Below are 24,986 nucleotides of genomic sequence, written 5' to 3'. Positions count from 1 at the left end.
TATAGACTGAACACTATTCCATTGTATGTCTATATCACATTGTGTTTATCCATTCATCTGTTGGTGGACACCTGAGTTGTTTCCACCTTTTGGCTATTATTGTGAATAATGTTGCTATAAACACTGTTGTACAGGCATCTATTTGAGCCCTTGTTTTCAGTTCTTTTGGGTATATATCCAGGAGTGAAATTGTTGGGTCATACGGCAATTCTATATTTAACCTTTTGAGGCACTACCAAACTTTTCCATAGCAGCCACTTCATTCCACATTCTGAGATAATGAAAGCAGGGCATAAGGATTCCAACTTCTCAATATCCTTACCAACACTTATTATTTTGCATTTGGGGGATAATAGCCATCCTAGTGAGTGTGGATCGTTCCATTACTTTTACTTTGATTTGGGCAAGGGGTTGGGGGAAGCTCTAGTTTCAAGTTCTACCTCTGCGCAGCATAGCTAGCAATGTGGGTTTGGAGAAGTCATTTAACCTCTTCAGGCCTCAGTTTTTAGTTTTCTCATCTGTGGAAAGAGTCCAGTAGTTTCTCCCATGCTTGGCTCACAGAGTATAGAGCCAATGAAATAATGCACAAGTGTGAAATATAACTTATGTGTTACCAACATCAGCCTCACAAGGCAAGACAATCCTTGTTCTGAAATACATGTTTCAAGCTATCATAGCCTGGGGCCATATTGGTATCATGTATTTAACTCAATTGTAAAAGTATAGTATACATTTGAAAGTGCATAAAACATAAATGTCCAGCTTAATGAATGTTATAAAGTAATTACTTGTATAACTGCTACCAGGTTAAATAACTGAATATTCCTAACACCCCAGAGCCCAGTATTACAGTATTACAGAGCCCCTCCCTTCTTCCCAATATCATCCCCATTTTCTCATAGATTATTTGGTTTTTCCCCCTAGAAGTTAGTAGGACTTCTTATATGATCTAAGAATCTTAGATAGGTTATATGGATTGCACATGCCTTCTTCCATTCATTGGCTTGCTTTTTCACCCTCTTAATGGGGTCTTCTGATGAATATATATTCTTAATTTTAATACAGTAAAATTCATCTTCTCATTTATGATCTGTACTTTTTGGCCCTATTTTTTATAATATTTGCTTACCTCAAAGTCATGAAAATATTGCCCTGCATTATCTTCTGTAATCTTTAGTTTTGCCTTTCACATTTGTGTAAACAATTTTTTTTTTTGCATATGGTTTTGGTAAAATCAAGTTTCCTTTTTTTTAATTATTATTTAGAAACCCAACTGTCTCATCACCATTTTTTAAAATAAATTTCTTTTTCCCATTTGTCATAAATCATATATACCTCTTTTTCTCATAAATTAAGTCTCTATATATGCCTGGATCTACTTTTGACTTTTCTGAATGGTTTCATGGTCTGTCTATACTTTTGACAATATTACACTGTCTTAAATTACTTTAATTTATTATAAGTCTTAGTACACTATAGTTAATAAATCTTACCATTATATTTTTCTATTTCAAGAGTGTCATCTATTCTAGGCCCTTTGTTTTTCTGTATGAATGTTAAAACAAGCTTTGGTCAAAGACTGCCTCCTCAAAAAAATTTGTTGAGATTTATATTATGACTACATTGAATTTAGAAATGTTCAGAACTATTTATGAGCTGACATTTGATTATATTGATCCTATGATGAATAAGGTATATCTTCCCATTTTTTATATTTTGTTAAATAAAAGTCTTTTATTTAAACATTTTTGTTACATTTTTTACTAAGTATTAATTATTATTTGATACAACTAAAAATATCATACCTAAAATTTCATATTCTTGCTATTTGTTGCTGATATTGGAAAAATACAATTGATTTTCTTATCTTGACTTTGATTTCATTAAACTTGTTAAATTTGCTTAATAATTTATCTGTAGATTTATTTTGATTTCTACAAACAGAATCATATCCATTGGTAAAGAGTTTCAGTTTAGTGCTTTTTATTTTTTTTGCTTGACTTATTGAACCAACTAGGACCTCTACTACAATGTTAAATAGACGTTATAATAACAGGCAATCTTGTCTTATTCCTCATCTGAGAAGGAAAGCCCTCAACATTTCATCCTTAGGTATGTTTTTTATAAGTTTTGTAGTTATTCTTCATTAGATTAAGGAATTTCCCTTTTGTTTCTAGCTTGCTACACATTTTTAAAAAATAATATATACTGAATTCTATCAAATGATTTAGCTGTATCTTTTGAAATGATCTTTTATTCTATTGAAATCACATTGATCACTTTTTAATGTTATTTCACCCTTAAATTGATGCAATAAACAGAAGTTGGTCATGGGTACATTATCCAATTTAAAGTTCCTGAGTTCATTTTGCTGGCATTTTATTTAAGACTTTTGCATCTATGCTCAGGAGTAACACTGAACTTTCACTATCCTTTGACATAATGTTTTGGTTAGGTTTTAGAATCAACGGTATGGGAGTTTCATTAAACAAGGCGCAGAATGTCCCCTCCTTTTCTGTTCTCTGGATGGGTTTAATAGAATTGGATAGTGAAGACCTGTGAATCTGGAATTATCTTTGCAAAAGGGATTTTAATTACTGATTCAATTTCTTCAATAGTTAAGACTATTTACTATTTTTTTATATAGGACTTTCTAACAAGAAATTTTGTCATTTAAAAAAAAAGAAATTTTGTCATTTTTGGTAATATGTGTTTTTCCAGGAATTTGTTAATCTAAATTACCAAATCAGCATGAAATTGTTCATATTTTCTTATAAAATTTTCAATGCTTATAGGATCCGTAGTGATGTCGCGATCTTTGTTCTTGATGTTAACTCTTTCCTTTCATATTAGTCTTTCCAAAAACATATTTTGGCCATGTTGATCTTCTTTATGCTGTTTGTTTCATTATATTATTAATTTCTGCTGTCATTTTTATTCCCTTTCTCTACATTCTTTGGGTTTATTTTATTTTATTTTATTTAAAAGATTTTATTTTATTTATTTGAGAGAGAGAGAGAGCATGAGAGGAGAGAGGTCAGTGGGAGAAGCAGATTCCCTGCTGAACAGGGAGCCCGATGTGGGACTCGATCCCAGGACTCCAGGATCATGACCTGAGCTGAAGGCAGTCGTCCAACCAACTGAGCCACCCAGGCGCCCCTTTGGGTTTATTTTAATGTCATTTTGTCACTTTTCAAAATCATTGCTGATGCCATTTAATTTTTGCCTTTCCTCTTGCTGAATGTGTTCATGTAAGCCTATAAATATGCCTATAACAATTATTTGTCTACATATTATAATTTTTTGTGTGTTATCATCCAGTTCAAAATACTTTTGTATGTTCATTATGATTTCTTTGATTCATGAGGTAATTAAAAGTATTTTTTTTAATCCTTCCAAAGTATGGAAATTTCAATTTTAACTTTTGCCTTTGTTTTCTAGCTTAATGGCATGGGGTCAGGAAAAAAAAAAAAAAAACAACAAAAAACCTCTGTATGATTTAAGTCTTCTGAAACTTGTTGAAATATGCTTTATTATTGTACTTTATGATTGACTTTGGTAAAAGTTCCTGGTGTACTTGGTGTTTCATATTCTGAGATTATTGGATTGACTTCTATATATGATAGGTCTGTTAGTTACATTGTTAACATGGTCTATATCTTTGATTTTTAAAAAATACATATATATGTTGAAATATACATATACATACAAACATAGAAAAAACATATCTATAGATAGATAGATCAATCAATCTCAAAATCTCCATCTATGGTTGTAGATTTGTCTATTTTTCCTTGTAATTCTGTTAACTTTTGCCTTGCAAAACATTGGGAACACTGTGACTCCTAGGAATCTAGGCTGTTCACCAACATTCCCACCTTTGGCAGGCCTTGAACTCCTACTTTTTCCATTAGGCCCATGAGTCTATCAAAAGTGTTACTCAGTACTAACAAGCACTCACTAAGTACCTGGTTAACTCCCCAATGTCTTCAAGCAAGGTTTTCGTACTTTGTATAGCTTTTCTAGTTGTCATTAAAGGGAGGATTTGTCCAAAAACCTAGTGCTCTGTTACCAAAAGCACAAGTCTGAACTCAGTGGTTTTTAAAAATATTTTTAACCATGACACCCCTTATGAAATGCGCTTACACGGAAGTTCATGAAATATAGAAACACAGAGATGTTGATGACAGAAAGTATTTGGAGATCCCAAACCTTCCCAAGTAAGTGTAGTTACAGTAAAATAGTGAGCTGGTCCCAAGAACTTTAGTTTCCTGGAGATAGATAGATAGATATCTGAGCTTATATATCAGTTCTATTTGCTTAGTTAGGAGTCTACCTCTGAGAAATGGCTTTCCACTTGGTATGCTTATTAAGTTGTTATTTTTATAAGATTTAAAGATTCAAGGCCACTTTTTTCCATGGAATGGGTGACATACACACTTTAAAGTCTCTTTCAAAAGAACATGCAGATCTTTCATCAAGATAAATATGGTCCATAAACCTGACTGACTGATGTTATCTCTATTTTCTTCTCTTTAAATTTTACAGATAAATTACCTAAATATATATCTCCTCATAAAGTGTTTAGGTATACTTCATATATTATTTATATTAGGCATATATATTAATTTATAAACATTAATTTATACTTTATTAGGTATACTTCATAAAAGAAATTTATCTATTAATAAATATCTAATTAAGTGACTTCTACATGTGAAGTAAAAAGCTCTAGGTTCCTAATTGATTAGGGAAGAAAATATGGCCAGTTTTCAAATGTTTTTAAATTAATGTGACATCAATTTGGGTTTTAATAGCTAGGTATGAGGAGGACGTGTTTATTTCTCTCTCCTCCTTGTGTTTCAAGTAGAAGAATTTCCACCAAATTTCTGGCCTTTTACCAGAAGTGAGTTACCTGATTTTCAGGTTTAAAAGAAGGAAGCAGGTGTGCCTGGCTCAGTCTCTTTCTCTTGTTGGATCAGCCTGTCTACAAAAAGGAGGCATCCTGGGATGCCTGGGTGTCTCAGTTGGTTAAGCGGCTGCCTTCGGCTCAGGTCATGATCCCAGCGTCCTGGGATCGAGTCCCGCATCGGGCTCCTTACTCCACAGGGAGCCTGCTTCTCCCTCTGCCACTGTGTCTGCCTGTGCTCGCGCTCTCTCTCTCTCTCTCTCTCTCTGACAAATAAATAAATAAAATCTTTAAAAAAAAAAAAAAAGGAGGCATCCTTGCTTGCTCACTAGCAACGCTAACAGAACTAGACTTTATAGGGTAGTATTATTGGAAGGTTTGGGTTGATCTAGATCTGCCCATCACTGGATCAGTACATTTAATTCTAGTACTCAATTTTAGAGAACTCACTTGGCTCAAATCTACACCATAGTCCCTCAGTGCAGCTTTACTCAGTAATGAAGCTACATTCTGATGATCGTCTGTCTGATTCCTATATTTCTCTCTCTCTCAAATTGTTCTGAACTTGGGCAGGAATAAAGGGTGTGTTTTACTAACCCCTCTTCCCCCAGAATACTTATAATCATCATATTGGGGTTATACTGAGTATTTAACAGAAGTCCAGAACTCAAGATTCCAGAATAGGAATATCTTTACTGACCACCAGAAAGGGAAGAAAATAAAAATGCCTGACACAATTGTAAGGTATAACTTCTCCCTCCAGAGTGAACTCATTCTATTTTGTCCACCTACTAAAGTTACAAGAGCCCTCAATAGAAAATGTGTTACAAAATCTATAATTGCAAGAGTGACATTAAAGAGTTTGAAACCATCCTAGACCGGAACTTAAGATTTTCCTGATCATCACTCCTTAAAGTGAAGCCTCTTCATTTATATGTTGTAATGTCTTAATGATGACCACCATTCTTTTAAATCATACAAAAATATTAATGAAAATGTTTTATTTCAATAATTTGTTTCAATCAAATCATTAAACTGTAGAATATTGTTTTGATATTTACATATTTCAAATATTAATGGCTAGTTTTACCTCTCTCATTGTTGTGATCACTGCTGAATGATTTACAGGGGGAGAGTTAAAGTAAGTTAAAGGTATGACAAAGTATAATGTCAGAATCCAAGACAAACAAAGATTAAAAGTATATCTTTCGACACTTTTCGTGAAATACACTCCAAGCCATTCTGCTGTTGCAGGTCACTTTTTAAAAAGTTAGCTTTATTAAGTGTTTTCTATGATCTCTTTAATAAACAGATCAATTTCTAGGTGTTTCAAAAGACAATCCCGGCTATGGTGTTTCATTTTCCTCATCGCTTATTCAACTGTTAGTTGAATGCTATCATCATTTGACTATCACTTAGTTTTTCAAAGTCATAGTTCATTCTCTTCTATCCAGAGTAGTACTGTAACTTATACCTGTTAAAAATAAAGTCACATGTTCATCTTTAATTCTAATGGGCACTATGGATTATACAAAGAAATGGTAAAATGTACTATTTTTTCAATCTGTGTATTTTTTGCAGCTTAAAAACAATATTATTTCTCATGGTTTGTTAAACTACCTATTTTAATGACAGTATTTATTAAAATTCAATTTTTAAATGGAACTTAATGAAATTCACCTCCCATAGATGTGTGTCATGATGAAGGGAGTAAAGATTAAACTAAAGGCATCTTCTCAACTTATCAGGCTGAAGGATAAATTTGAAATCTCCCTACTGGTGAAAACAGTCAAGTTTATGACTATTTTTGGATGTTTTTCCTTGGCATTTGAAAGCAAAATTATATAAGCCAAAAAATCTCATTTTCAAGTAGGTTATTTCTGTCACCTTCAGGTTTGTGGTTGCTGCCCTTGTTCGGTCCTTTAAAAGTAAAGATGGTGCAAATTAAAAGTCTTTTGTAGATAAGAGCATGTATGAACTTTCGGTCTTTAGCTTTTTCTCTAGCTATATAAACAAAAAGAGACTTTCAATTTCAAACTGCACTGTGGCATTACTTTATATAAAACTCACAGGGTGTAGAAATGTAAACAAGTACCTGGAATTACCCCAATCAGTACCAATGCCTGAGACTGATCCTCTTGAGTCAGTTGCGTATTTGTAAACCACTAGCAGGCACTGTTTACAAAGTTCAACCAGGCGCTGGCAACATTGGAGCTGCAAAGGAGTCACCACCTCTGGGCTTTTACTGAAAATACTCTCCCAAGAGGATCTGTTGGCATGGAAACAGACATGACCTCATGTGGCTGTTAAAAAATGACAACCAGCTTTATCACTTACCTAGCAACAAACCAGTAAGGAAAAGTAGAAATGGACTCAGACATTTGAATTGACTACAAATGGTTGAAAGGTATAAAACAAATACAAATTTGAAAATTAACCTTTATAATAAAAAAAACACAACACAGAATTCATATACTATTTATCTTTAAAGATTTTACTGATGCCAAATGTGGGTAGCTATCAGGATGGTTTCTCAACACCTCTGAAAAAAAATGAGTTACTCTATATTAAGGCATATGTAAATTACTGAGCTTATTTCTCAAAAGTCAGATATTCTAAAACTTTAGGTTTCCTAGAAAACCATCTTTACCTTACATTAGTAATGACCCCACAGTAGAGTTTAAAATTTGCTTCAATTTCACTTGTGGCCTCTCTGTATTAGGAGAATTTATGTGAATCCCTTGATGATGACCACTCCTCTCAAAACACTTTGAGGTATAATTATGTCCATGATATTCCTAGTGTACAGGTTCTGTATTCTAGAAGTCATGTTATCTCAGCAGTGCTGCCTGACCATAATCACAAAGGTAATGCCCTTCCTCCTTAAGTTCACTCAGCTTATACCAAAGCATGTGGTATTATAAACTATCTTGGTAAACTTCAAGTGTGTGTGTGTGCATGTATGGATGCACACAGGTAAACAAATACATATAATGTACTTACAATTCCTAAATTTACCATACTGATCCAAATCAGGAAACACCTCACCACCCCAACCACCAAAAAGGGAGAGACAGAGAGAGAGAAGGAGACTTATTTCCTTAGTGTAAATGAAACTTTTCAAGTCTAAAGGGGAAAGTTTCGTTTGATACTTGGTAATGGTTCAAGTCTCATTTTACATAAACTGATACACTTAACCCTTAGAGAAAGAAAAGAGTAGATTTTCAGAAAAAAAAATATTAAGGAAAATATTTTTCCGAAGAAATGTACTTCCCAATGGGAAATTCAAAGACTCCATTTTCAATCTTCTATGGATACTTGATACCTTTGGAATTTTTAAAAATGTTTTAGAAACACAGAAAGGTACTTTTTAGTAGAAAGGTTACTGTTTATTTTTTCAGGAGAAACATGGTCCTAAAAAGACAGCATATCATCTGTGAATGACAGGTATTCTTATAAGGAATTGGATTCAAAGGAGTAGACTGAAAGGAATAAATTTTCTTCCATATTCTGAGATGTTTAGAACTAAAGATAATACTGTTTTTATTATTTTAAAAAAGTTATTTCCATTAAGAAACAGGAATATGCTAGTTAAATTAACTCTAAAAATAAATTTTAATACTAAATATAAGAAAAACTGGCTATAATACATATGTGTTTGCATATATCCATATATATCTATACATGTGTATATGTATAATCAACTTAATTTGATCAAGAAAAATATTGGAGAATACCAATTAATTAGGGAATGTGTTTATAATTAGTATGTCCTAATTTCAAAGCCCTATATGTTTAGGCCCAGAGAAATAAAAATTTCATATAAATACATATACATACAGGAAAACCTCCTGTGTGTTTTGACTGTCTGCTTAGCACTTTCCTCTCCACTGAAATTCTGAGCATTGCTACATCCTCTCCTCTCAATTTGGATATATTTTTATTTTGATCCTTTGGAGCCATTTGATTAGATCCACTATCAAGTTACACACATCATGGTAATTTTTCTTTTCCTGATTTGGAGTATAGAGGTAAGAAAAGAACAAATAAAATGGAGGAAAGATAAAAGAGCTTCTTCTATCATAGTTTAATTTGATGTAACATTCTGAATACTACATTAGTTATAATCCGACCAGCTTTGGCTTCTCATTCTTTCATTCTTCCATAAATACTTAAAATAAACATATGGACCAAAGTCCTTTACCAGTTTTTGGTGTGTATGTTCCCCACCCCTAGCCAAAGACCACATTCTACTCTATTAATCCATATTTAAGTGTCAGCGCACCAGAACTCCTTATAAAGAAAAAAAGAAAATGAACAGGTCTTGCTTCATTTGGTACCAGGTTAACTTCTTGTGCACAAAGGAAACCTATCCTTCAAACTGAGTGTATCAGAACTACGTCCCTCACCTCCTATCCACCAGCTGGCATAACTGAGTAAACGTGCAATGCCTCTGTAACACTACAGTGTCTCGATTTTCAATATTAACACAAAAAAATATTTTTAAGATTTTATTTATTTATTTGACAGAGAGAGATCACAAGTGGGCAGAGAGGCAGGCAGAGAGAGAGGAAGGGAAGCAGGTTCCCCGCTGAGCAGAGAGCCCAATGCAGGGCTCCATCCCAGGACCCTGAGACCATGACCTGAGCTGAAGGCAGAGTCTTTAACCCACTGAGCCACCCAGGCACCTCTAACACAAAAATTTTTAAGAAGGTGAAAGGATGTAGAAATAATTTACGATAGCAGTGCCTTTATCAAAGAACTCAAGGTCTTATCTGCTTTCTTTCTGAATCTAAATTCCAAAACAAAACAGAATTCAAAAAGAAAACTTAAGTGGTTAAGAAATTCGTTTGGTCCTCCCTAATCCTCAGAGATGTTTAACAGGAAAGAACTTTAAATGACACTTTTTAGTAATGTAACAATAAGATACAGAATACTAAATACTTCTGTCAACAAAGGGGAGTTGTTATTAATGAAATCCAGAGACTTGAAAAGCCTCTCATTGTCCAGCAATCCAATATTTTTCACCAACTTTCTCATCAAAACATTTAAGAAAGCAGTTACCTAAAAAGTAAAACTGATTCATTACTTTCTTTCTCTGATAGAAGTCCGAATGCATGACTGAGTGGACCAAAGTAGCAGAAAGGATAAAGGAAAGTAAAATCAAAGCAAAACAAAACAAACAAAAACTGAACTACACCAACTGGATAAACAGCAACAACGAGCTTAAAAGTACTAACAATAATGAAAGTGATATGAGAACATAAGATTCAGGTCATTTTTCCTCTGTATGATGCACACATTTTTAAGTGGATAGTGAGTCTAGAAGTAGACTGCTTAGAATAATCCTTAGCATTTCCTCTTGCCCAAAGATTCTAAATGAAACGGTTTTCCATGAGAAACTTCCACTGGAAAATGCCTTTGGCTAAAGGGTCCAAAAAGATTCTCTTCTTTGGGGATTACATATCATAGTTTTGAGTGGAGAGAGGACTTTACCAAATAATACATTCCTCTCCCATTTACCCAACGCCTCCTACTCTTTGTTTTACCTGGAAAATTCTTCTTCCTCTTCCTACAAGACTCAGCTGAAATGTTACATCCCCTGGCCACATTTCCTGAGTTCTCAGGCCTGAGTTTGAATCCCATAGCACCTAAACTTGCTATATCCCAGTAAAACATGGCAGATAATTTTATTCATGAAAATTCCAAGAGCTATTCTCCTGTAGAGAATACATTCAGAATGTGATAACAAGAAAAGTTTCCATGTGATAACAAGGGTCACTGAGCATGGGCTTCAGCAGTCTGGAAGAACAAGAAAGAGGGATAAAGGTGTGTTCTATGTTATGTGTCAGTAAAACCCTTGGACCAACTCTAGGGAAAAACTACCACAGAGATCTACAATATTCTTTGATGTTTCTGGATATTGACAGGGAGTGGTTTATTTATTTTGTTTAATTATTGGGGTGTTGACAGGCAGAGGCAAGAATCAAGGTCGCCGAGTTATTTGGATTACAATTTTCCAAGATTTTACACCTAACTGTGAAAGACAGTTATGCCTTTTACTAAAATCATTCCTTTAAAAGATACAGATGTAGCAAAAAGAAGGGGCACATGCACCCAAAGGTTCATAGTACAATGTCCACAATAGCCAAACTGTGGAAGGAGCCGAGATGCCCTTCAGAAGATGAACGGATAAAGAAGATGTGGTTCATATATACAATGGGAATATTATTCATCCATCAGAAAGGATGAATACCCACCATTTGCATTAACATGGATGGAACTGGAGGGGATTAAGCTAAGTGAAATAAGTCAATCAGAGAAAAACAATTATCATATGGTTTCACTTGTATGTGGAACATAAGCAATAGCACAGAGGACCATAGGGGAAGGGAGGAAAAACGGAAAGGAGAGAAATCAAAGAGGGAGATGAACCATGAGAGACTATGACCAGGAAACAAACTGAGGGTTTCAGAGGGAAGGGGTTTGAGGATGGGATAACTGGATAAAGGGAATTAAGGAGGGCACGTGTTGTGATGAGCACTGGGTGTTATATGCAACTAATGAATCATTGGACACTACATCAAAAACTAATGATGTACTATACAGTGGCTAACTGAACATAATAAATTAAATAAATAAATAAAATCATTCCTTTATAAGTGAGTTAAGAGTAGATTTTTACCTCGACTACTAGGCTGTTAGGCCACAAGTTAAAGGAATATTCATTGATTAGACATGACTCAAAGGATTAAAAGAACTACTCTGGGTCTAAACTGGGAATCAAAACACACACAACACTCTGTGATGTAATTAAATTAAGGAAGCCTAAGAAACCCATCTGTAAGGTTACAAAATAAAATCCAGTGTTAAACTCATCTCTACAGACCACCAAGGTTTTAAAGAAATGGATGGAGAGTCGTCAGATTGGACTCAAAGCTACTCCTGCTCTATTTGCCCAGGTGCAATGGGGCTGGGGATTTGGCTAAGACTTAAATCAAGCAAACCAGGGTGCCTGAGTGGCTCAGGTGGTTAAGCAACTGCCATCAGCTCAGGTCATGATCCCTGAGTCCCGGGATCAGATCCCGCATCAGGCTCCCAGCTCCATGGGGAATCTGCTTCTCCCTCTGGCCTTCTCCCCTCTCACGCTCTCTCTCACTCTCAAATAAATAAAATCTTTTAAAAATATAATAAATCAAGCAAGACTGTCAACCACTGGGAATGCTGCTTTGAGGGGAGTGAATAAAACACAGTTAAGGGCTTGGGCTCTTGACTCAGAAAACCTGGGTATAGATCCTGGCTCATCTAGGTACTATAAGAACTTGGGCAAATTTTATGTTCTCTTTATGCTTTAATTTCCTCATCTGTACAATGAGAATAATAATAATAATAATATACTCAAAATATTAAAGTGATAATTATAAGAATATATAATATGTAGGATGAATACCCAATTTTTGCATCAACATAGATGGGACAGGAGGAGATTATGCTGAGTGAACTAAGTCAAGCAGAGAAGGTCAATTATCATATGGTTTCTCTTATTTGTGGAACATAAGGAATAGCATGGAGGACATTAGGAGAAGGAAGGGGAAAATGAAGGGGGGAAATCAGAAGGGGAGACAAACCGTGAGAGACTGTGGACTCTAGGAAACAAAAAGATGGTTTTAGAAAGGAGAGGGTTGGGAAAATGGGAAGCCTGGTGATGGATATTAAAGAGGGCACGGATTGCATGGAGCACTGGGTGTTATATGCAAACAACCATGGGAACACTACATCAAAAAGTAAGGATGTACTACTGTATGGTGACTAACATAACACAATAAAAAATTTTTAAAAATTTTTAAAAAGAACATTTGATCTACAGTAAAACAAAAGACTATATAATATGTAAAATAGTATCAGGCATTTAGCAAATCAAATGCTATTAACTCTCATTATCAACACTAGTAGTAATAGATACCACCAGGGAAATTTAATGAGAATATTGGCCAAGGAAGAAAAAAATGATTCTGAATCAATTAGAATATATTACCAATATAGTTCATGGAAGAGATGCCAACTTTGTGGGCATCTTTAGGGTATGGAGTTAGAGATTATCTCATGGACTCAAAACTACCAATACTGATTTCAGTAGCAGACTATCTGACCGCCTTCCCTGCTTGAAGGATAGCTAGGATTCATATACAGCATTCTAACTGATGTGGAAAACAAAGGCAGATGTAAGTATAAAGTTCCTTATAATGTGCAGCCCAATGACAAATACTTGAGGTGAGCAGAGTATAACCTTCCTCCAGGAACTCCCAACTGTCTTAATGTTAATGCTTTGCTAGAGGGAAAAACAACCTTAGCTTGATGGTAGCTAGGTCTCCAGATTTCTGTGTGTCTTCTTTAGCATATGAAAATCAGGAAGCTTACCTGATCTTTACCTCCCCCAACTCCACAATAATTTTTCACAAATCATTCCTCACAATAGCAGGGCAGTCTTCCTGCCCTCAAGTATTCTTTCTAGGCCATTAACTCTGAACCCCAACATTTCCACAAGTATTCTCAAGCATTCTCTCTTGGCCAGTGACTCTGAACCCCAACATTTCTACATCACAACCAATGGATCAACAAGCAGAAACAAAATTCCAATTATAAGTCCAGATTGAGAGAACTTCTACAGAAAACCAACTAATAGGCCATGGAAGATAGTTCAAACGTTCTACTTAAATCTCTGTAGAAATAATTTATAGCCAAGATTACTCTCAGATTTTACCACAAGCCAGAGCACCTTATAAATTCTTTCTGTTTTTAAGTGGCTACTGAGGAACATGATAGCGGTGAGAATAAGTCTGAAAATGGTATGAATTAATCAGTACTAGATGACTAGAATATTTAAATGGAGGACACTGGAGATCACATCAGACTGTGATAGTCTAAGATTTTACCAAAAAGGGGGATACACCCTGGGTGTTTATATTGGATTTAAATAATACAGAAAGGATTGGAGGTTTGGGGTTGTAGAAGGCAGCCCCGTCAGTTACTCAATGATATCAAAACCTCAGAGCAAGAAAAGAAGAAATTTTAAAATTATTTGAAAAATAATGAGTTTCTTTTTCTGGAACAAACTTTAAGTAAAAGAGTAATGAGAGGGAAGATTAGAGAAATAAGAAAGCACCAGCATGTTAGAAAGTGTTGTGTCTCTAGATAAGAAGTCTAAACTTTAATGATAAATGAGGGAAATCACTAGAGATTTTAGGAAATGACCCTGACAGTAGGATAGATACGGGAAACAAAAAGCTGGAGACAAAAATGTCTAGAAATCTATTAATCTTACCTAGCCCTTCTACCAAAAGGTTCCTCCTATCTGAAATCCTGTAATACTTTATCTAGGTCTCTTTCATGATCATTACTTTTATATATATTTTACTTTATCTACTAGAAGCAGCAGAACTTACTGGTTCAGACCATACTCTGGGGCCAGGCTCCCCAAGTTCAAATCCCAGTTGCACTAAGTCCTTAGTGCCTATCTATGCCTCAGTTTCCTTATCTACGAAATGGAGATAAATCATAGAACTTGCTTCAAAGTGTTGTTATAAAGATTAGATCACTCAATATACATAAAGTATTTAGAACAAAGCCTGGCACATAGTAAGTAGAATAGCTTTAGCAATTACCATTTTTAAGAGTCTTGACAGCAGGATCTGTGTCAAAATCAACTTTGTCTCTCCAAAAGTATTTAACACAGTAGCAAGTACTGGATAATTGCTAAGAACAATGAAAAAGAATCTAAAGTAGCCACAGTGGGAATGTGAGGGAAAAACCAACAGGATTCAGCAAACCACTGAATAAAGACTGGGAAGGAGAAGACATATGCAGATACCCATGAGATATCAAACCTGAGTGACAGGGAGGATAACAAAGGGATTAAGGGAAGGCCAGAAAAGAAGCTGTTTCTGGATGAAAGGGAGGTTCAGAATGTCTGGTTTTAGACATCTTAAGGCTAATATGACAATGAGTTACAACAGCTTTGGCAGGACTGAAACTCTGGTGAGGAGCACAAGTGTAGCCATATTTTGGAAGTCTGTTACATGAAGACAAGAGCAGAAGAAACTTAAAGATACTGATTTGTAATTTAGATTTTTCATTAAGACTACCTTGGCACTGAGGTGGGGGGAGAGTTCCAAGATGGTGGTGTAGTAGGGGGACCCTGAACTTGCCTTGTCCTTTGAATACCATTAGATCAACTTTCATATTTTGAACAACTAGGAAAAGGATCCGAAGAATATGGAAACAACCTGCAGAGCTGGAGCCAGAGAATTTGGCAGAGGCAAATTTCAGAGCCCTGTACTGGGGGATAGGGAAGCCTCACAGCTGGAAGAGGGGGAAGCCCAGCTGGAGGAGCAGTCAGGAAGAGGGAGAAAGTTGGACAGAGTGCAGTGGTTTATAACCTCACAATAAGCCATGACGAGAGGGTCTCTGTGTTACTCAGGGAAAGAGTGCTCCCTTTCCTCGAGGGCATTTGGAGGAGCATATTTGTCCTCTCCAGGGACAAGGGGACAGCTGGGAGCCGTTGAGTGGAGCTTAGCAGCACCATCAGAGGAGCACACAGAGGGCAGAAAACCTCTTAACTTTTTGGTGTGAACCACAATAGTTTTAAACCTCTGTGTGTGTGCCAATCAACCCCTTTGCTGGGACTGACAGAGCAAGTGCAGACTGCAACAGGTTGAGGATAACCTGATCGCTGCTTTTTGCTATCTGGCACAATAGATTCAAGCCTCTGCAATGGCTTTTCTGGGACAAAGGGGTGTAGGGGACTAAGTTGAGTGCAGATCACTGATAACCTGGCTCCAGCTTTTTGCTGAGCATTACAATAAACTCTAGCCTCTGAGAGTCCACTGTGCGATGGCTTTTAAGGAATGGGTCAGTGCTGGGCACACCCTGAGCCTCCCCACTGAGAGGGCATGCACATTACTAGGCCCTTTAAAACTTGGAGTTTTGAATCCCAGCCACTGGCCAGAGTTAAAATACAGGAAATTTCTAGCTCTGGGTGTACCAACAATCTGGGCACAGACAGGTTAGGGCAGGGAACTGACGAGGGCCCAGGTTACAGGAGATTGCTCACTTTTTAAGACAGACAGCTGAGCAGGAGCTTCTGGGAGTCCTCCTCCCCGGAGACGAGGGTGAGGTGATGTCATATTCTACCTCTTGTACCATCCGTTCCTCCTCCCACCCACCAGCACAGTCAGACGCCAGAAAGAAACACAGCACCTCTAGTGAAGATTGGAGTCCCCTACACTAAACCCCACTCCTCTCACCTGGCAGGAACATCTTTAGGAGAGCAAGTCAGTTTGTTAATGAGCACAGAAGGCCTCTCCCTCGGAAGACCAACACAAAGCACCCCCCCCAATATTAAGTCTACTGATTAAAGAACATCAGCTCCCAGCTTAACTTCACAAACAAGTCAAAGCATACCTACTTAAAGGAACAAACAATTCCCACTACAAGCAAGGAGGAACTGTGTAGAGGAAGGACCAGGGGAAAGAGCAGTCGAAACACAAAAGCAGAGTGTACACAGCATGTGGCAGAATCACTCCCTGAAAATGTTGTTGTTGATATTATTATTGCTGTATTTGCTGTTTTTTTTTTCTTTTTTTCTTTTTCTTTCCACCTTTCTTTTCTGGACAAAATGACTGGAAGGAGAAATCACAGTAAAAGAAAGAATGAGAGGTAGCATTCTGCCATAGATTTAATCAATATGGATATAAGTAAGAGGTTGGAACTAAAATCCAGAACAACTATAAAGATACTAGCTGCCCTTGAAAAAAGCATAAAAGACACTAGAGAATCCCTTACTACAGAAATAAAAGAACTAAAATCTATTTGGGCCATAATTAAAAATGCTATTACTGAAATGCAGTAAAAAAAAAAAAAAAAAAAAAATGGAGGCTCTAACTTCTGGGTAAATGAGGCAGAAGAGAAGGTCAGTAATTTAGAAGACAAAATGATGGAAAGTAATGAAGCTGAGAAAAAGAGAAAAACAACTACTGGATCATGAGGGGAGAATCTGAGAAATCAGTGATACCACAAAGCTCAATAATACTTGAACAATAGGGGTGCCAGAAGATGGGGGGGCAGGTTTATTTGACCAAATTAAAGCTAAGAATTTCCCTAATCTGGGGAAGGAAACAGGCATTCAAATCCAGGAGGCACAGAAAACCCCCATCAAAATCAATAAAAATAGGTCAACACCCCAACATATACTAGTGAACCTTGAAATTTTCAGAGAAAAGAGAAAATCCTGAAAGCAGCTTGAGATAAAGGGTCCTTAACCTGCAAATGTAGAAACATAAGCCAGGCAACAGACCTATCCACAGAGACCTGGCAGGCCAGAAAGGACAAGGTGCTAAATGAGAAAATATGCAGTCAAGAATACCTTATCCAGCAAGATTGTTATTCAGAATGGAAGGCAAGATAAAGAGCTTCCAGGACAAACAGAAGAGAAAAGAATGCGTGATCACTAAACCAACCCTGCAAGAAATATTAAAGGGGATCATTTGAGTGAAGAGAGAGTACAAAAGTAACAAAGATCAGAAAGGAACAGAGACAACCTATGGAAACAGTGACTTTAAAGATAATACAGTGGCACCAAATTTATATCTTTCAATAATTCCTCTGGATGGAAATGGACTAAAAGCTCCAATTGAAAGACAACGGATATCAGATTGGATTTAAAAAAAAAAAAAAAAGACCCATCAATAGGCTGTCTACAGGAGACTCATTTTAGACCCAAAGATTGAAAGGGGGTGAGGATAACCATTTATCATGCTAATGGACATCAAAAGAAAGCTAGGGTAGCAATCCTTATATCAGACAAATTAGATTTTAAACCAAAGACTGTAATAAGAAATGAAGAGGGACACTATATTATAATTAAAGGGTCTATCCAACAATAAGATCTAACAATTGTAAATATTTATGCCCCTAACTTGGGAGCAGTCAATTAACTAATAACAAAATTAAAGAAACACATTGATAGTAATACAATAGTAGTAGGGGACTTTAACACTCCACTCACAGCAATGGACAGATCATCTAAGCAGAAGATCAACAATGAAACAAGGGCCTTGAATGACACACTGGACCAGATAGACTTCACGGATATATTCAGAACATTGCATCCTAAAACAACAGAATACACATTCTTCTTGAGTGCACATGGAACATTCTCCAGAATAGACCACCTACTGGCTCACAAATCAGGTCTCAACTGGTACCAAAAGATGAGGATATTCCCTGCATATTCTCAGACCATAATGCTTTAAAACTTGGAACTCATTCACAAGAGAAAATTTGGAAGGAACACAAATACATGGAGGTTAAAGAGCATCCTACTAAAGAATAAATGGATCAACCAGAAAATTTTTTAAAATTCATGGAAGCAGGGGCGCCTGGGTGGCTCAGTGGGTTAAAGCCTCTGCCTTTGGCTCAAGTCATGATCCCAGGGTCCTGGGATCAAGCCCCATATTGGGCTCTCTGCTCAGCAGGGAGCCAGCTTCCTCCTCTCTCTCTGCCTGCCTCTCTGCCTGTCTTTTTGTCTACTTGTGATCTCTCTCTGTCAAATAAATAAATAAAATCCTAAAAAAAAATTAAAAAAAAATTTATAGAAGCAAATGAAAATTAAAACACAAAATTTCAGAACTTTTGGGATGCAGCAAAGGTAGTCCTAGGAAGGCAGTATATAGCAATATAGGCCTTTCTCAAGAACAAGAAAAGGCTCAAATATACAAGCTAATCTTATACCTAAAGGAGCCGTAAAAAAGCACAGCAAATAAAGGCTAAACCCAGCAACAGAAGAGAAATAATAAAGATTAGAGCAGAAACCAATTAAATAGCACAAACCAATTAAAATTTTAAAAAAATAAAAGAACAGTAGAACAGATCAATGAAACTAGGAGCAAGTTCTTTGAAAGAATTAATAAGAATGATAAATCCCTAGCCACACTTACCAAAAAGAAAAGAGAAAGGATCTAAATTAGTAAAATTACAAATGAAAGAGGAGAGATCCCAACACCAAAGAAATACAATTATACAAATATATTACATCAAGGATATGTGAACAAATTAGGCAATCTGGAAGAAATGGATACATTCCTAGAACATATGAACTACCAAAATTGAACCAGGAAGAAATAGAAAAACTGAACAGACCCATAACCACTAAGGAAACTGAAGCAATAATCAAAAATCTCCCAAAAAACAAGAGTCCAGAGCTGGATGGCTTCCCAAAGAAATTCTACCAAACATTTAAAGAATTAATATGTATTCTTTTGAAGCTGTTTCAAAAAACAGAAACAGAAGGAAAACTTCCAAACTCATTCTATGTGGCCAGAATTACTTTGATCCCAAAACCAGACAAAACCCACCAAAAAGGAGAATTACAGATCAATATCGCTGATGAACATGGATGCCAAAATTCTCACCAAGATACTAGTCAATAGGATCCAACAGTGCCTTAAAAGGATTATTCACCACAACCAAATGAGATTTATTCCTGGGCTGCAAGGATGGTTCAATATTCACGAATCAATCAATTTGATATCCTACATTAATAAAAGAAAGGACAAGAACCATCAATAGATGGTTCTGCATCAATAGATGCAGAAAAACTATTTGACAAAACACAGCATCCTTTCTTGATTTAAAACTCTTCACAGTATAGGGATAGAGGGAACATACCTCAATATCATAGAAGCCATATATGAAAAGCCCACAGCAAATATCATTCTCAATAGGAAACAGAACTATTCCCCTAAGGTCAGGAACCCAACAGGGATGTCCACTTTCACCACTGTTGTTCAACATAGTACTAGAAGTCCTAGCCTAAGCAATCAAAGAAAAAGAAATAAATCAGCATCCGAATTGGCAAAGAACTCAAACTCTCACTCTTCACAGATGACATGATAATCTTCGTGGGAAACACAAAAGACTTCAACCCCAAAATTGCTAGAACTCATCAGGAATTTATCAAAGTTACAAGACATAAAATCAATGCACAGAAATCAGTTGCATTCCTATACACTAACAAGGAAACAGAAGAAGGAGAAATTAAGGAAATGATCCCATTTACAATGGCACCAAATACCATAAGATACCTATGAATAAACCTAACCAAAGAGGTAAATGATCTGTTACCCAAAAGCTAGAGAACACTTATGAAAGAATTGAGGAAGACATAAAGAAATGGAAAAACTGTCCATGTTCATGGATTGGAAGAACAAATATTGTGAAAATGTCTATAAAGCAATCTATACATTCAATGCAATCCATATCAAAATACCATCAACATTTTTCACAGAGCTGAAACAAATAATCCTAAAATTTGTACAGAACCCAAAAAGGTCCCAAATAGCCAAAGGAATGTTGAAAAAGAAAATCAAAGCTGTGGCATCACAATTCTGGACTTTAAGCTCTAGCACAAAATTGTAATCATCAAGATAGTATGGTTCTGGCATAAAAACAGACACATAGATCAAAGGAACAGAATAGAGAACCCAGAAATGAATGCTCAACTCTATGGTCAGCTAATCTTTGACAAAGCAGAAAAGAATGTCGGATGGAAAAAAGATAGTCTTTTCAACAAACAGTGTTGGGAAAATTGGACATCCACTTGTAGGAGAATAAAACTGGACCACTTTCTTACACCAAACATAAAAATAAATTCAAAATGGATGAAAGACCTAAATGTGAGACAGGAATCCATCAAAATCCTTGAGGAGAATATGGGCAGCAACATCTCTGACCTTGGCCACAGCAACTTCTTGCTAGACAGGTTTCCAAAGGCAAGGGAAACAAAAGCAAAAATGAACTATGGGGACTTCATTAAGATAAAAATCTTTTGCATAGCAAAGGAAACAGCCAATAAAACTAAAAGACAACCAGGAGAATGGGAGAAGATATTTGCAAATGACATATCAGATAAAGGGCTGGTATCCAAAATCTATAAAGAACTTATCAAGCTCAACACCCAAAGAACAAGTAATCTAGTCAAGAAATGGGCAGAGGACACGAACAGACACTTCTCCAAACATGTCAGACAGACAGATGGTCAATAGACACATGAAAAAATGCTCAATATCACTCAGCATCAGGAAAATACAAACCAAAACCACAATGAGATACCACCTCACACTGGTCAGAATGGCTAAAATGAACAAGTCAGGAAACAAGAAATGTTGGTGAGATGTGGAGAAAGGGGACCCCTTTTACACTGCTGGTGGGCATGCAAGCAGGTACAGAGACTCTGAAAAACAGCATGGAGATTTCTCAAAAAGTTAAAAATAGAGCTACCCAACAACCCAGCAATTGCACTATTAGGGATTTATCCTAAAGATACAAATGTAGTGACCTGAAGGGGCACCTACACCCTTGATGTTTATAGCAGCAATGTCCACAATAGTCAAACTATGGAAAGAGCGCAGATGTCCATCAACAGGTGAATGACTAAAGAAATGTGGTATATATATATATACACATACATATGTGTATGTATGTGTGTATACACACATACACACACACATATTCTTCTTTATTCTTTATTCATATATATATATACATATATATATATGATGGAATATTATGCAGCCATTAAAAATTAAAATCTTGCCATTTGCAATGATGGGGATGAAACTAGAGAGTATTATACTAAGTGAAATAAGTCAATCAGAGAAAGAAAATTATCATATGATTTCACTCATATGTAGAATTTAAGAAACAAAAACAGAGGATCATAGGGGAAGGGAGGGAAAAATAAAAGAAGGTGAAATCAGAGAGGGAGACAAAATAATGATAGGAAATTAAACTGAAGTTTGCTTGAGGGGATGGGGTGGCGAGATGGGGTAACTCGGTGATGGCCATTAAGGAGGGTACTTGATGTAATGAGTACTGTATGTTAACATGCAACTAATGAATCACTAACCTCTACCTCTGAAACTAATAACATACTATATGTAAATTAATTGAATTTAAATAAAACAAAATTAAAGACTACCTTCTTTCCACTGAATTCAAATTAGTTAGGTGTTGTGTTCATATTCATTATCTCATCTAAATCAATCGGCTATAAATTATAGCCAAATACAAAACTAAATGCAGTTAAAAAAAATTCCATATTTTAACAGATTATAGAAATTCAACCATTTTATTGGGCTTCCTATATAACTAAATAGTAAAATGTTAAAAGTTAACAATAATTAAAGGTAACTTAGAACTTACCCTGAATCACAGAAACAGTTCCACAGTCCTTGGCCATGACTCCAGAGTAGGCGATTAAAAACCCGGTTGAAAATCCGATATAAACTTACTTCCTCAACATCAGGTACCTTCCAGATACGTGGAAGAATTGTACGAATACTTGTTTTTACTATGTCCAAAACCTAGTGGAAAAACCAAAGTTATTTCAAAATCTAAGCATGTAAGTGTGTGTCTAAAATTCGAAGATGAATATATGTAATTCAAAGACAAATTCATACACACAGTTATACATACTCATTCACTGACCGATAGCACAGAGTAAAAATCCCAGAAATAGGTCTATGCATTTGTGAAACTCTAGTGTATGATGTAGGTGGCAAGTCAGACCATTGGTATAAGAAGAAATTAAGTTTAAAATTTAAACCTCAATTAAATCTAAATTAAATCAATAAATGGAGACTGAAAAATAGCAAGTTTTACTAAGAAAGTAAAGTTGAATCCTCACTCAACTAACAAAAATCAACTCTAGAGGGATTAGGACCTTAGGCTTAAAAAATAAATCATTAAATATATTACTGAAAACTCACTATTGGTGAATATCTTTTCATTTTTAGGTTAGAAAAAGATTACTTTAAGTCATTAAAAAAGTATAGACCATAAAATATTAATAAATTGATTATACTAAGGTTAAGAACTTCTGGACATCAAAAGATACCTTAAGGAAAATAAAAGATCAAGTTACAAACTTGGAAAATATATTTAAAACATATACCTCCAACAAAAGATTAATATCAGAAATACATAATGAATGCCTAACAAATTGCTAACACCAACACTCACAACGTAGGGGGAAGAAAACGGACAAAAATACATGAACTGGAGTTTCACAGAAGAGGAAATAAATTTGCCCAAATATATAATAAGTAAATATTAAAACTATAATAAGATATCACTTCATGTCCATTTAACAGACAAAAATTAAAAGTCTGACAATACCAAGTACTGGAGAGCTAGGGTTATGCAGGGTTTCTTAGACATTATTGGTGGGAGTACCAACTGGTGCAGTCGCTCAAAAATAGCTTGGCATTATCTCCCTAAGTTAAAAATTCATATACCCTATAACACAGCAATTTTATTCCTAAGAGAAACTCTCTCGGGGGTTAAAAACAAGACGCATGTCCAAGAATGTTCTAACAGCTGTTCATAATTGCAAACACCTGGGAAGAACCCAATTGTCCTTCAGTGGGAGAGTGAACAAATATACTGGTACACTCATTCCCTTGAACTATTATATAGTAATCAAAATGAATGAAATACAATGCACAAAACACAGAGTATCCTAGTAACATAATATTAAACTTTCAAAAAATGCAAACCTGAGATTATAGTATATAATAGTATTTTAATAGAAGTAAAAACAACTAAATTTAAATTCCATATGGAGAATAAACATAGACATAATAAGAAATTATAAAGAAAGAAAAGAACTAGTGAATCCTGAATTTAAGAAAATGGCTACCTGAGACACAGGGAGGATGTCCAGGGAGATGGAGGAGACCCATTTGGTTAGATGAATAAAGATAATAATAATAATATTAAGGTAATAATAGGATAAGAAGATAAGATAATAATAGGTCATTGCCAGGAACATAGCTTTTGTTTTGGATGTTGGGGTCACAAATGGTAAAATTAACTTAAAAACACTAAATGAAAGCAGGCCAAAGACTTACCAATAATGAGATCATGAAATAAGGACTATGATTAATCTAATTCTGAACAACTGAAATCCTAGAGGTTCTAAAAAAGAATTGTAAACCCAAAAAGTGACTTTGACCAATTCACATGTATTTAATATTTATGCAAAGCAAGTATTTCCAATGAAAACTCTTTTTTAAAAAAAGCACCAACAAATACAGTTATTCAAATTTCAGTTCACCAAAGTAGATCTTCACCTTTTTTTTTTTTTTAAGTAATCTCTACATCCAACATGGGGCTCGAACTCACAGCCCTGAAAGTTGCATGCTCTACTGACTGAACCAGGCACCCCAGGTGTTTGCTTTTTGTTTTATGTATCTGATTGAGGAACTGCCTATAAACATGTGAGTGAGTGGTGAGGAGAGAAAGAAGCTTACAAATGTAAGGGCTGGAGGAAGATGGATTTCTCTTCTCTTAATTGGCACAAATGTATAGAGAATTGGAAGCAGATAAAAGAATTATTTAATTTGTCTCTCTTTAAACAGCCACAGTTTAAAAAGTGATACTCCTTATTTCTGATAAGGCACATGTAGAATAAACATCCGTCAAGTCAATTCAGTAAAAAGTTTTCAAAATACGTTATTTTGAGAAGAATGTCAACTTCAGCTTCTCATTAGGAATGGCGTGAGCAGCCTCAGGCTTTCCCTTCCCGTTCCCGCTTCCTTCCCCTTGAAGTGGGAACAGTACTGCAACCCCCATACCAGGTCAGGGGCATGTCAGATGAGGGGGCAGAGAATAAGGAGAGAGAACGCAATCTGCAATAAAGTCGCTTGGGAAAAGCTTGTTACTACAGATAACAAATGCTTAAGAAGGATTTGTTTTTTAAACTTTACTATCAATTACTCACAAGAATACTGCTATGTCCATTGGGCATGAATGCATACCTTTATATTTTTTACAATTTTCATTTAATCTATTAGTTTAACTCTATATTTTTTTAAGGTGGAAAGCAGTACTCATGACTGATGTGGTAGAAGTGTCCACACTAGCAGTAAATGATACATTTAAGTCGTTTCTCTATTTTCCTTCCTACTTTCTTTAAAAATTTTGTTTATTTTTTTATTTGACATACAGAGATCACAAG

The 24,986-nt window shown here is 35.6% G+C and overlaps 1 protein-coding gene across 1 annotated transcript in view; it reads right to left on the bottom strand.

Moving 5' to 3' along the window:
• The window catches only part of TTLL7 (tubulin tyrosine ligase like 7), a 144,419-nt gene that overhangs the window by 3,941 nt on the left and 115,492 nt on the right, over positions 1-24,986 (bottom strand). Inside the window, exons 19-20 of the mRNA XM_080803176.1 lie at positions 22,169-22,329; positions 7,005-7,178 (exon numbers count right to left, since the gene is read on the bottom strand). Of these exons, the coding sequence (XP_080659302.1) occupies positions 7,005-7,178; positions 22,169-22,329 (335 nt within the window). The remainder of the gene's footprint in view (positions 1-7,004; positions 7,179-22,168; positions 22,330-24,986) is intronic.

This window comes from Martes martes (genome assembly GCF_963455335.1).
Source record: "Martes martes genome assembly, chromosome: 4".
Taxonomy (NCBI): domain Eukaryota; kingdom Metazoa; phylum Chordata; class Mammalia; order Carnivora; family Mustelidae; genus Martes; species Martes martes.
The sequence above is the reverse complement of the archived record's forward strand: the minus strand, read 5'-3'. Positions and strand labels throughout refer to the sequence as shown.